At 33.3% G+C, this 13,908-nt stretch overlaps 2 protein-coding genes across 2 annotated transcripts; one reads left to right on the top strand and one right to left on the bottom strand.

The window, feature by feature from the left end:
• Positions 1–920: 920 nt before the first annotated feature.
• LOC133205050 (G-protein coupled receptor 157-like) lies at positions 921–2,567 on the bottom strand. The gene is made up of 3 exons (XM_061340792.1): positions 2,102–2,567; positions 1,468–1,691; positions 921–1,280 (listed from the first exon to the last, which is right to left on the bottom strand). The coding sequence occupies exons 1-3, from the start codon at positions 2,565–2,567 to the stop codon at positions 921–923; spliced, it is 1,050 nt and encodes a 349-aa protein (XP_061196776.1).
• A 5,127-nt stretch (positions 2,568–7,694) lies between these two features.
• LOC133205181 (G-protein coupled receptor 157-like) lies at positions 7,695–13,570 on the top strand. The gene is made up of 3 exons (XM_061340939.1): positions 7,695–8,207; positions 11,673–11,878; positions 12,286–13,570. Exons 1-3 carry the CDS (start codon positions 7,718–7,720, stop codon positions 12,634–12,636), a joined length of 1,047 nt encoding a protein of 348 aa, XP_061196923.1. The 5' UTR covers positions 7,695–7,717; the 3' UTR covers positions 12,637–13,570.
• Positions 13,571–13,908: the final 338 nt, after the last annotated feature.

Below are 13,908 nucleotides of genomic sequence, written 5' to 3'. Positions count from 1 at the left end.
TCATCAAACGTCGCAATCTTTCGTGTCGTATTTACAACTTTTCATTTCAAATACTCCGGAAACTGTCAAAAATTAAGCAAATGCCTTGAAATTTTCCAAAAGACGACATAATAGACAGTGAATTAAAAAAAAGATAATTTTACGCCAACCTTACCTTTTAATACTTTAATTTCGAAATAATACTTATGTATTCTCTAATGAAACCCTGACGTTTTGATCGTGCGCCGTCCGTAGGACCGTACCAAGTGCACATTCAAGCATAATATAATCTTTATTTTTGTCTATATTTTATCCAAAAAATTAACATGTACTAAAATATATTAAATAAACATTTGCTGAAAATTTCAGCTTAATGCACTCGTTATTATTCAATGAAAACGCTTCCACTATTTTACCACACATATGATTCTACACTTAATTTTATAAAAATACCAAATGTATTGATTGAAAACTTTTCAAAAAGCAAGCTAATATAATTCAAAGAATTTATGTGCCTATCTGTGAATTTCAAAATATTGTCATTCATACAATATCTCCGTACATTATTTTTTTTTTTAATTAAGAATATGGAAACAAATATTTATCCTACAAATATCTCCTGGATTAGCGGTCCATTTTCCGTTTACCCGATCATGACAATGAGCACATGGCGGGTGTGACCGGTCGACAGGGTATGCTTACTCCTCCATGGCACCTGATCCCACCTCTGATGTTTTGCTCTGCTCCCGATTTGTGTTGTTTCAATGAACTTTTGATCTTGATTTCTGTTCTCTATCTCCATATTAAATTGTTGTGCAGAACAGCTCATATTTTTCAGTAGTAATATACTATGCTGAAATTGTACGTCATCACTCCAAGAATTAACCTCATCACAAGTAAATAAAAGTATTTCAATTTCACATGTACATTTTTACTATATATCACAGCATAATCGTAGTCGAATCACTATTGTCTCGTTTTTTTCTCTTCAACTTGGGCCACACAACAAACCCCAAGAAATTCACAAACGCCTGTGCGCTGTCTCCTATGCTTTGCAGATACATTAAGCCATCATCAGCTTTGTCGAAGAAAGATATATATGTAGATCCATTGTGGCCGACAAATATAAAGTATCTAACAGTTCCCCAAAGTCTTGTGAGGTACATATAGAGGAAAACCCATAATAAACCAAACTCTTCTTCCTCTTGTGTTTCTTGGTTTATGGAATATCTGTTTGTATCCTCTGGCGATATTGACTGGTAAGATAAAATGGAACTTGACTTTCGTACAAGTAGTTCTTTCTGCAAAATACGTTCATTCAATATCAAAATGGAATTCACACATTTTTCAATTTTTTTGAAAAATTATCATTTTTATGTATAAGTAAATTTCTTGTTTATATGTTTCATATATGATATAATTTTGTATTATCAATTGCTGAAGAAGACTGTGATTAAAGTTTTCAATAAAACAAAAAGTAACTAATGCCTTCTGCATGTTATGAGAACGGCATTTTTGAAATTTCAGCAGCATGTAGAAAGCAAAAGTAACGCAATAAGTGGTTATTTCCCAGCCTTTCCCCGTTATCGCCATCCAGACGGAAGAACTTGCTGAGGTGAGGTTACAGTCCTTGATCCAACACCAGGGGCCGCTACTGGCCGATAAACCTTCTCCCAGAACATCGTAGTGTAAGGAAACAATAGCTATGGTAACTATGAAGACACAATAATTTCAAATTATTAAACGTTTACACAGAACACATTTTGAAAGAAAATACAAAATGCATTCATTAGTTGCAAATTTGTCAACAATACGACCTTAAGAACCAAGATCTCGCTCACTAGACCTCTCGGTTTACGTATAGGTAGCATTTCTCATTTATTGAACTTTATATTCACTATGTTTTATCGCAAAAAGATTCCTTAGTATCTCTTTAAAAATTAAATAAAAAAAACAAACAAACAATACACGCTCGTACAGTATTAAGCAAGATACAAATAAAATTTAGAAGTGTAGTAGCTTATATGACTCTACACAATGAAAATTAAAGGTGTTTTTTTTTTTTTTTTTTTTTTTTTTTTTTTTTTTTTTTTTTTTAATACAAAGTTCTAAAATTTCTCACCAGGGCATATCCATCCACATAAATGACAGAAAACTTGAATCGGAGGTTTTTCTAGACACCTGCTTTCTCGTTGGTGCAGGAAATGGTTTAGAGCTATAAAGACAGTCCACCAGAATGAGGCTAGACTAGAAAAGACGGTAATGAAACTCTGACTGACACAAAGATTGTCTGAATCACAAGTATTATCGTTAGTGATCACAGGATCAACAACAGAATACCGAATAACTCCGAGCAGATTTCCAAAAGCGTTGAAGAAGTCTGCAATTGTTAGAAATACCAGTAGACGAAAATTGAAGCTCCTCTCATTGTTTCTATAGTAACTGAGAAATATAAAGACGGATCCCAGTAACGACAAGGAACTACTCACACCTGTCAGAACCAAAAAGGGGACGTAATTAATGGTGTACTCCGTCTGATTCACGGATGCGTCTAAACATCCCCCATTAAATGTTAACTCAGTTGACATGGTTCACCTCTTGTGTTTCATACCTGGGATTGTTATCACCTCTTGATAACATTGTTTCTTCGTAAGCCTTACATTTTATCGATTAGATCTAAATTTAATACATACTCAATAAATAAATATTTAGGAAAAACCATTGACGGTCTCTCTCTATGTTACACACATGGAGGAATTTTCGGGAGAATGACATAATTATTTTCATAAATGAAAAGCTACATTGACAACGAATATCTGATTTCAATCAGTCTAAAATACGATTTAAAACCTGATCAGCAACACAAACTTGCTGTTTTGCGATACTCCTTAAAACTACGAGAGTTGATAAAAAAAAAAAAATATGACACAAGTGCTAAAAATCTTAAATAATAGGAATTCGTCAACAAAATCTGAGATACTATTACCCCTATTCATTTTAGATGTTGCCGTAAATTTTCATTCAGATTTGTTTAATACGTTTTAATTTATAGAGAAAAATACAAATTTAGGTAACGTGTATCGCCGCACGATAAAAATTTTACAAACATCTTCAAGACGTTTTTTGACAGTCATTTTCAGTTCAGCCCACGAATCTCCTAAATACGTGGCAATTTTTACTTTGTCATCTTGTTACAAGCTACTCGCTTTGAGTTGTAATATCAAAATTATCTAAACTGTTCAGAGTTTATTTCCATATTAATGAATTCCTTTGTGCATATTTTTTTTTCATTTTAAATAAGGAAAATAAATTTTATAGTGATAAATAATGAATAAAATAGTTTTTATAGAAGTCAAAAGATAGAGAGATGCGAAGAAGAACGTGCTAAGAGGACCAGCCAAATTCACCATCACTTACGTAGATTTGGGCCTAAGTTAGTCGTCTAAGTAAGTTACGCCAAAATTTTTCAAAGTAATATCAAACTTAAACCTAAATGCAGAAGTAAGGCACGGGAAGCATGAGCGCGCGTGCATGTTTTAGCTCTTCAACATCTTTCAAACAGATATATTACGCAAACCTATCCGTATTTTCAAGGTCAAAGCATTAAAATTAAATAAATATCTTTGTATGGTCAGATAAATTTCAAAAAATCTATATAGGTACAAATTACAATAGAAAAACATTAACGTGCATGTACTCGATCGTTATATTTCGATATACAATCGTACATTAAAACCCAAACGATGTACATAGCACATGTACTTGCAAAAAATTGGAATTCAATAAGCGTGAAGAATTTTACTGAAGTAATTTTCCTTTGAAATAAGCCATATTGTCTTTTCACTTATGTTTACATTAAAATAAATATAGTGGGAAAGGCCTGGAACAGGTTCGTAGCAACGGTTTCAAAAGTGAGGGGAGGACCCCCTCCCCCAAAAATCTGACAAGCCCACCAAAAATCCTAAACTACCAAAAGGTGGGGGTTGCGGGGGTAGGGGGATCTCCCAAATTAATGTGACAAAAAACTTCATTAACTGTCCAAGTCAAAAAATCTAATTAACTCTCCAAGTCATGGAATTTGCCAAGTCAAAAGCTACATGTAATCAACTGTCCAAGTCATAGAATTATGGAATTTGCCAGTGCTCGACTTTACAGTGTGTGGGGGAGGAGGGGGGGGGCAACCAGCATCTGAAGGAAAATTTAATATAGCAAACTACTACACTCAGAAAAAGTGGAGGGCTGGGGCCCCCTGGCCCCACCGCGTTCTACGGATCTGTGGAAAATTTATAAATTATGAAATCATATATTATTAAAACATGGATAAGAGATTTTTGAAAATTTATCAGTTGTATTGAATTTATAATTTCATAACAGGCCTCAGGATCACGAAACAAACTACTTAGACTTATAAGTCAAATTTTCAATCACCTGTAAAATGTTTATTAAATATTGAATTAATCTCTTAAAAGAAAAAGACGGCGATGTTGAAATTTGTACCTTTCCCGATCTAAATAAATCTGATCCAGACTGGAAATATATTAAATGAAAATATTTCAGAAAAATATAAAAATATTAGATTGCTTGCCTGTAATTTGAATTACAAGAAATTGATTAAAAACTAATTAAGCTTTTGCAAAACTTTATTGAGAATGCATGTGTTAATGGAAATGTTGTATATGCGTATTTTTACATGGACTGTGTAAATTATCATATCGATATCAATGTTATACTGTACATGTATGTCCAAAGTGTAATAAATGTATTTAGTACATGTTGCAGCTTGAATGCCAAGAAATCTAATTCAGTTTGAATTGATTATTCTGGCTGAAGATTTTATCTAGATTTAAAGATATTAACAAGTCATGATTTTCATATTTATAAATATTTTAGATAAGCAAAATTTCTTCTTCTTGATATGTTTTATGAGTATATATGCGATTTATGGGAAAAGAGGATTTATAAAATGCAGTAAATGACAGCAAATTTGAAACTGTTTCTCATTTACGATATAAAAACATTTTTAACACGTTATTGACCACTTTCTTTTCAAATGCATGTAATGTAAAGTGTTTATCTGTTCATAAATCGATTAAAAGACACTCTCAAAAAAAATCCTCTGAGAAAAGTACGATTGATTGTACATTAATTAAAAACAAGTACCTATTTTTAAAAAAAAGACCCATCTGCACATCTTAAACGCCATGACAGTTCAAGATAATTAATTACTGGAACATTTTACAAATTCATATTTTCTGTTCTATAAATTTTATATTTATTTAATGGGGAAATTAAGGTAAAAGGTGCATTAACTTAATTGATGGCATAATTACCGAATATTTCTTATTATCGAAAATATATTAAATGTATATTGTTTGAGGATTTTTTTTTCAAAAACATCCATTTCAAAAATTAAAAATTATTAGTGTGTGGGAGATGGGGAAGGGGGTAGGTAATTGATTAGCCAAAATATTCAGCAAACTTTGACAGTATGAGAAAACAAATACTGAAAGTGTAGGTCAGCCTAAATTACAACTTAATTTTTAACAGAAAACACCATTACTGAAAAACCGGGAGGGTTGCAGCCCCCACCCCTAAACTACGCGTGCCTGCTTTTTTTTGTTAAAACTCGGACACTTCTTAATATCTTACCCAGTTTCACAATTCAAAATTCTTACTTACAAATTTCCAGCTCATCAAACCTTTTTTACGGAAAAAAGTCTGCATCCTCGCTGGATTTTTACTTATTTCTATTTACCTACATAATATTGAAAATTTCACATATTTTTCGCATATCATATATGTACATGAATAGGTATATTAGGTATTATATCGTATACGTACAAAATAATTATTCTTTTATCTTTTTATGATCAAAACACTTGCCACTTTTTTCAAGTTGTGAACAGACTAAGAACTTACGCCTACTCATGAGCAGGCGTAGATTTAAGCTTAAATTTAATCTCGACTAAGTCTGCGCCTTTTTGTGAAACGCTGCTTAGTCTGATTTTTGGGTTTAGTCACTGACTTAGTCCGGACTAAGCTTACGCCCGCGGTCGTAGGCCTTTTTGAGAAACGAGCAACCGGAAAATTGTAAATGAATTATGGAACACCTAAATAGTAAAGTCGCAAGTATCGTGTGGCGATAGACATTACCTGAAGTTGTGTTTTTCGTTATATTTCAAAAAAGTATATTACATATCTGAATGAATTTTCTATGCAACAGTCAAAATACAAAAAAGGTATGTTTATCAAAGTTGAGTTTTCTGAAAAATTTTCTATACGCTTGCATATATTGAGCTGATTTTTGTTATGTGAGTCTATCTTGGTGTGTTACGTATCGCTTGACGATGTTTGGCGAAATTTAGGCTCATATCGGTAGAAGTAGGGGAAATTAATTATGTCCAGAATTCTTATTTTGTGTCCAAAAGCAAGCATAATGTCAAAATCTCAATTAAAAACGTAACTGCAAAAAGAACTTTAAATATACACAAGTCGAGAACATGGTATAGCATGAAATGTGGAGATAACGAACAGTATTCAGACTCAAAGTCCATTTAGACAATACATACCGGGAGCAGAGAAAACACGGACCTCCAAAAAATTCAGAGGTGGGAGGTGCCATGGAGGAGTGAGCATCCCCTGCCGACTGGCCGCACCCGCCGTGTGCTCTTTGTCATGATCGGGAAAACGGAAAAAAAAATCCATCGACAATGCAGTGTGTAATAATGGCCTAACAATAAGTATGAAAAACATCTGTCAGCATTTGACTTGATGATAAATTGTATTTGCTGACAAGGTTATTGTATCGACCATAGAACTTACGAAATGATGACTTTAAACGAGAATTTTGATATCCTTGTTTCATATATTTGTTTGTCAATAACTTGCCTTGTTTTAGAAATTGTTCATACATAGAGCAAGCTCTTGCGTATCGAATCAACTGGGAGACAAAAAACCCATTTGGTACCTATGGTGATTCCAACAGATTGTTGAAAGACCTGATCTCCAAAAGCTACATATAGATATTGTCAATTAGAAACTCAAGGATCTTATAAATATCAACTTCAGAGTACTTTGTGTACAATCAGAATGATTTTTAACAAAATAATTTTGGAAATGACCAGTAACAAGTTAAGTATATTTACGAGTCCCATTTTTATTGAAAAAAAAAAACAAAAAACAGCTGTCTATGATGTCAAAAAGCCTGGACTTTAATTTATCGAGGGTTTGGTTGTATAAGGTGTTGAAAAGTCGGGTGTTTTGATGTTACTGATTTTGTTAAAATTTTGTGATTTCAAATTTTCTTAAAGTTCCTTGTCGCAAAACATATATACTGCGGTAAAGTTTTCGGCCAAGTATTTAAGCTTGCCATATCTTGGTAAACATATTTCAACATTGGTCATTTTCTTATGTGTTCATTATAGAGGTGAAGGGGTACATATATATCTAATAGCGCGTCTGCCCTCTGTGATTACTTCCTGAAAACACGGAAGGAAATAAACCCTTGGAATTTATGTAATTGAAATGAAAGGTCGTGTAGATAAAGTAAAAAAGGAATTTAGGAAATGAATTTTAAATTTCCCAAGTTTATGAAGCGGAAAAGAACCATTCAGATTGGATGTAAATATACTGAACCTCAGAGCCTCAGAGCCTGTATTATGTTGTATATACGTTTAGTATAGTCATGTCGATATCAGGATCTACCACTGCAGCAATGACGACCACGGGGTGTACTGCTATGGAATTAACCACTCCAATACATACCACAGTCACCCAAAACCATATAAAGGTCATGTATTTACCCAATTCGGTGCTTATTTGTACCTACGTGAGTTGTTCTCTATCGATCTTAGGAGCAATCATCATTTTTGTGACATATTGTACAGTTCCAGAAGCTAAGAATCAAACCCGCCGCCTGCTCATCTATCTGACGATTGCTGACTTTCTGACGTCATCAGGAAATCTACTCGGAGCCTTGCGTTATGCTTACAACGACAAGCACCACAGGCTGCATAACTTTACAGATATAGAACTCAGACGACATTGTGAACACCCTGATGACCTGTGCGCCATACAGAGTATGGTAACAACCTTCTCCTCACTGGCCTCGTTTTCGTGGACTATTATCATTGGGTTACATATCCTTCTAACTCTTGTTTATCAGACACGATGGTGCTTCACTACCATCGCAAGGGTGTTGACCCACTCGGCTTCCTGGGGTATACCACGTGAGTTAAAAAATAATGATTTTTAAAACTGTGTTTAAATGTTTCTGTTTGTTAATTTTACTCATACATCTAGTATTTCATAATTTTTCTTACAGTTATTAACTAAACGTCATTTGAATTAAAAAAAAATGTTTTTGAAAACAAATTGATCAGTATTAAAGTAACTTGAACATTTTTTTCCTGTTAATTCAACATTGAGTTTTTGTCTGATTTGTTAGGAAGGATAAGGAAGTTATTAATGGGACTTGTTACTCATTAAAACAAAACATTATTTAATTTTAACTCCAGTTTTACATACGCAGTAATGAATTTGTTTCTAAGTAGTGGAGAGCACATCTTACGAATTTTTCCCCTGTTTTTGAAATATGTTTTTTAAATTTGTTTTTACTTTTTAATTGAAATTCCAGCCACATTGAGATTGTTTTATTTCAAGGATCGAAGTATCGGTAGCAGAAGAAAATGGCATTTCTTTGTAAAAATAAAGTATTTTTAGGAATCGGTAGACACACATTTCATCCAGACGACCAGATTCTATTCATTTCACATTTTTGAAAATGATACTAGTTCCTTGATTACGATATTTCAGTGGTGATCACATTTACATCGACCAGTGAATGTACATCTGTAATGATAAATAAGTAATATCAAAGTACTGAAAGTACTGAAAGCCGGGCTTCAATAATTTGAGTGCATTGTAAAATCTTATATTACTACATCTTTGAATTTTTTTCTCTCTAGCCGTTGTTATTTAGCACAAAAAGTTCGCTTGATTATAATAAACAATAAGCCTTCTACCAAAATTGTAAATTCACTGTCCCAAGCCTAACGTTATGCCCCAGGGTAGAGCTAAGTTGGACATATACATTGGCAATTCATTTAAACATATACCTTTTTTTTATTTTCATTATTCATGGGCATTTATGATTTAGCTGCAAATTATATGCATTATTATGATGAGCATCTAAAGTTATAATATTCATGTCCGTTTAAGAATTTAATTATTGTTTTGTTTTGAATATATTTTATTGTATAATAAATACAAGGGCTTGGTTACAAGTTCTTTCAACTTAGAGAATCCTTTCCCTGTAATAATAGGTTGACAATCACATTTAGTTTTTATAACTAAAAAATAGAAATAATATATAACAAAAAAGAAGACAACAATGCAAATAAAAGATGAACATGGAAACTAGTGGTTAGGTTTATAACAAGAGAAAAATAATATATGTACAATAACGAAAAGAGGAATTCATATTTGAACCCTGATAATTTAGTTTTGAAAGGCAAAGAAAACCAAAGTTACTAAACAGAGTTTTGCTAGGCAGAATGCATGAAATGACATACAGAGTCTGCTATGCCTACAAATTTGCTTAATGATAATAAGGAAGGAGGATATAGTTATTAAACCACGCAGATTTTGAGTGAAGTGTGGATAAGATGATCAACCATTTAAATCATCACTAGGGCTTGTACCTTGATTTCTGGTCATACTTTGATCTCCGTTCGATGTAATTCTGTGTATCAGTTTTAATTTTGATGAACGGTGTTGCCATGGTTACTAGAAATAAAGATTTCTGGGAAGTACTTTCAAAACGCTACTCCTCCTACAGTTTTGGTCTAATTTCAATATAACTTAGCACACAAGTAGACTAGACTATGATACATAATTCTGTATATCGATTTTTGATTTCGATGAACGGTGTTGCCATGGTTACTAAAAATAGAAATTTCCTTGAAATACTTTCAAAATGCTACTCCTCCTACAGTTTTGATATGATTTCAGTATAACCTGGCACACAAGTAGACTACACTCAGTTAGAAAATTGTCTTTATTGTTTTATGATTTTGTTGAATGATGTTGTCATTGTTACTAAAATTGAGATTTCTGTAGAATTCTTTTAAAAGGCTACTCCTCCTACAGATTTAGTCTGATTACAATAAATCTTAATTATACAAAAATCTCAATAAAACAAAAAGAGACTACACCAAGGATCATTATTCTATGTATTGCTGTTGCAAAGTTTCAAGTCCAAGTGCTACTTTTAAGTACAAACCAGTAGAGCTACAGTCTCGTCAGAGACTTCTGGTTCATTGATGGCATTACGCTTTAATTGCTTTTTAAAATGTTTTTAATTAGGGAAAAAAACCTCGGCTTGTGTCCTGAACAAAAATAATAAAATCTGAGAAAAGTACAGTAACTCCAGAAATTCAGTCGCATTAAATAATATTGATTCCCATTTATGATTAACTTAAGTAGAACCAAAAGAAAATAACATTTATATGCGTTTATGAGAACCTTTATTCCTTAAAAAATAACCCTCAGATACACGTTACAATACTTTTCAATATCAGTGTTGATCACATTTACATCGACCAATAGATTGATATTTTACGATATCTCAGTTGATCACATTTCCGTCGACCAATCATTTGATACTGTACGACGATATTTAAGTGGTAATTACATTTCCGTCGACAAATCATTTGATACTGTACGATATTTCAGTGGTGATTATATTTTCCTTAACCAACCATTTGATTCTTTACGATATTTCAGTGGTGATTACATTTACATCGACCGTCGGTAGAGCGCTCGCTCCGTGATCGGGAGGTCGTGAGTTCGAATCTCGGCCGCGACAGACCTAAGTCGATAAAAAATAGGTAGCAACTGTTCCTTCGCCATGCGCTCGGCACTTTGAAGTGAAAGTTGCGGGTCCTTCAGATGAGACCTTAAGAACCGAGGCCCCGTGTCACGGCAGGCGTTGGCACGATAAAGATCCCTCACTGCTCAATGGCCCTGAGTGCCGAGTAAAGGTCAAAATTTGAAGCCCTTCACCGGTATATGGTGACGTCTCTATATGAGTGAAAAATTCTCGAATGGGACGTAAAACAATATACAATCAATCAATCAATACATTTACATCGACTAATCATTTGATACTGAACGAGAATTCAGTGGTGATTATATTTTCATTAACCAACCATTTGATTCTTTACGATATTTCAGTGGTGATTACATTTACATCGACTAATCATTTGATACTGTACGAGATTTCAGTGGTGATTATATTTTCATTAACCAACCATTTGATTCTTTACGATATTTCAGTGGTGATTACATTTACATCGACTAATCATTTGATACTTTACGATAGTTCAGTGGTGATTATATTTTCATTAACCAACCATTTGATTCTTACGATGTTTCAGTGGTTATTACATTTACATCGACTAATCATTTGATACTGTACGAGATTTCAGTGGTGATTATTTTTTCATTAACCAACCATTTGATTCTTTACGATATTTCAATGGTGATTACATTTCCGTCGACCAATCATTTGATACTTTACGATAGTTCAGTGGTGATTACATTTACATCTACCAATCATTTGATGCTTTACGATATTTCAGTAGTGATTACATTTTCAACAACCAATCATTTGATACTGTACGATATTTTAGTGGTGATTACATTGGTTGCGGCCTTTAAGAATGTCCTTGGGGAAGATCAGTACATTGGTAGTGGACCTTGGTGCTGGATAAAGGGCTGTATGCATAACAGGGACCTCGTCTTGTGGATGACATTAACTGGAAAGGGGTGGGAGGTCATGACCTACATAGTCACAGCATTCCTCTACATTTATCTCAAGTATTACATGATAAGAAAGGTAGGTGGAAGACTGAATTTCCAGATTACCGACTATGTCTTGTATCTACCATGATTTATAGGAAAAATTTGTACTTCACTGTTGTACCAGTTTCCTTGAAGAGAAACGTTCTGGAATTCGTACCATCTATTTATTCATCATTTAAAAAAAGGAAAAGTTTCTTATAAAATTATAAATATAATTTAAAGGCCTGAGTTGTGAAATCTTTCTTTAAACATAAACTTGTCACATCATTTTATAATGAATTAGATACGTTACAAGGATCTCGATGTAAAATTGAATGACATAAATAGAAATTTCTTCATTTTTGTTGCATTTTACAGGAGAAAAAAACACTTTCTATTGATTTTATTTTACAAGTTTGGGCTTTTTTCCACATACGAATTGAACTCTTCTAATATTTACAGCGTCGACAAGAGCGCAGGCCTAACCTTCGCTACAGTCAAATCTCAGTCAGCCTCCGTGATGACGACGAAAACTACGTGCTGCTTTGGCTCGTTCTGTATATTCTTAGGATTTGGGGAACCGTCAGATACGGTATACTTGTGTACAGGGTCGAAACGGGCGTGAAGACGGTGTACCATTTAAACAACGTGGATTATGTGTTGATGCACATTCAGAGTGTGGGAGACAGTGCGCAGGCGTTTTTCAATTGTCTGCTGTTTTGTGTCAAAGATACTGCCGTCAGACATGGACTTTTAAGGATGCTCTGTCGGAGAGATGAGGACCGACAACTTAATGATTATACCCGGCTATAGCACGTGACATTTTATGAAAGTAAGAAAAAAGTTATACAAGGAAAAAACTGAAATCTTTTCTTTTTGTTCTGTCAAATGTTCGTGGATTGAGGAAAAAATATTGATTCGCGGGGTGAAGTGAACATAATAGTGCAGTTTGAATTTTCTACATTTAGTAGAAGACATGAATTCGTAGTTCTCTTCATTCCACGAAAAACAACGAAAATTCCTCCACCGGCAAGAAAGTGATTTCAAAGTATAAATGGAAGATACAGAGCACTGCTTTGCATTGTATTATTGTCAGAAGCATCCATTGTGTCATTCATGTGTATTCATATTTTGTGTATTTTCTTATTAAAAAAATATTAAAGAAACAGGTTGTTAAGGAAGTGATAGTGCCTACTGTCCACTTCTGTTTATCAATCTTCTAACGATTACGTTTTACATGACTGTGATCCTATTTAAAACATAGTTACTTCGAAATATTTTTTTATGTATACACAATTAAGAGATAAAAATTACGCTTCATGAGCTGATGCAAAGTCTGGCTTGAATGAATTTACTTGTCTTAGCATAAAGTTACCTGAAGCGTACTACATATTAGAATTATTTAATGATGCTGACTTATGTACAGCAATGATTCATGGGAATTCAGGTTGAAAGAGAGTGAGAAGTGTTTGTACTGGAATTCCTGGATTATTTTTAGAGGGCTCATGGCGGATGTGACGTGTAGAGGGGATGCTTTCTCCTAGGCATCTCATCCCACCTATAGCTCTGATGTTTTCAGTGGTGATTAGGCCCTGTTCTTGATTTGTATTGTATATCGGATTTATTAGATTCATCATTGTTCATTTTCGTCACCCTTTTCATTGTAAGCAATTTTGTGTCATTATGTTTTGTTCGTGGGTTTTTTTTCTTTGAAATACCTTTCAGTATTTTTATCTCTGTTATACATTATACTCAAGATCAACAATGGACTAAATTTATATTCATCATCACTCAATGTCTTTGAAAAGATGTTCCATAAAATTGATTTCATCTCGAAAATTTTAAATGTTCTAATTTATAATGTGTTTTTTAAGTATGAAAAGTTACTAAAATAAATATAAAAAAAATATAGATTTGCCATTTTGTCTTGTTTTCTATATATAATTTATTTTTCATGACAAAGAGCAATAATAATTTTCGACACACCATTTACATTTTTTTGTACATTTTTTATGGCAAAAGAAAGGCTGGTACACGTGGCATATCATCTCTTTGAACATGAACAATTGACTGTAAAGAGGTACT

Source organism: Saccostrea echinata, unplaced genomic scaffold (genome assembly GCF_033153115.1).
Source record: "Saccostrea echinata isolate AGI-Se365-2 ecotype Australia unplaced genomic scaffold, CSIRO_AGI_Sech_v1 ptg000054l, whole genome shotgun sequence".
NCBI classification, from domain to species: domain Eukaryota; kingdom Metazoa; phylum Mollusca; class Bivalvia; order Ostreida; family Ostreidae; genus Saccostrea; species Saccostrea echinata.
Note: the sequence above shows the minus strand (reverse complement) of the source record. Positions and strands in the feature narration are given on the sequence as shown.

Bases quoted from the DNA above. Each gene is read 5' to 3' on its own strand.
- LOC133205181 (XM_061340939.1), top strand. From the start codon at position 7,718: ATGGAATTAACCACTCCAATACATACCACAGTCACCCAAAACCATATA. The intron at 8,208-11,672 runs GTGAGTTAAAAA...ACGATATTTTAG, and splicing joins GGCTTCCTGGGGTATACCAC to TGGTGATTACATTGGTTGCG. The intron at 11,879-12,285 runs GTAGGTGGAAGA...TAATATTTACAG, and splicing joins AGTATTACATGATAAGAAAG to CGTCGACAAGAGCGCAGGCC.
- LOC133205050 (XM_061340792.1), bottom strand. From the start codon at position 2,567: ATGTCAACTGAGTTAACATTTAATGGGGGATGTTTAGACGCATCCGTG. The intron at 1,692-2,101 runs GTGAGAAATTTT...GTGTCTTCATAG, and splicing joins ATGTGGATGGATATGCCCTG to TTACCATAGCTATTGTTTCC. The intron at 1,281-1,467 runs GCATTAGTTACT...CGTATTTTGCAG, and splicing joins GTTCTCATAACATGCAGAAG to AAAGAACTACTTGTACGAAA.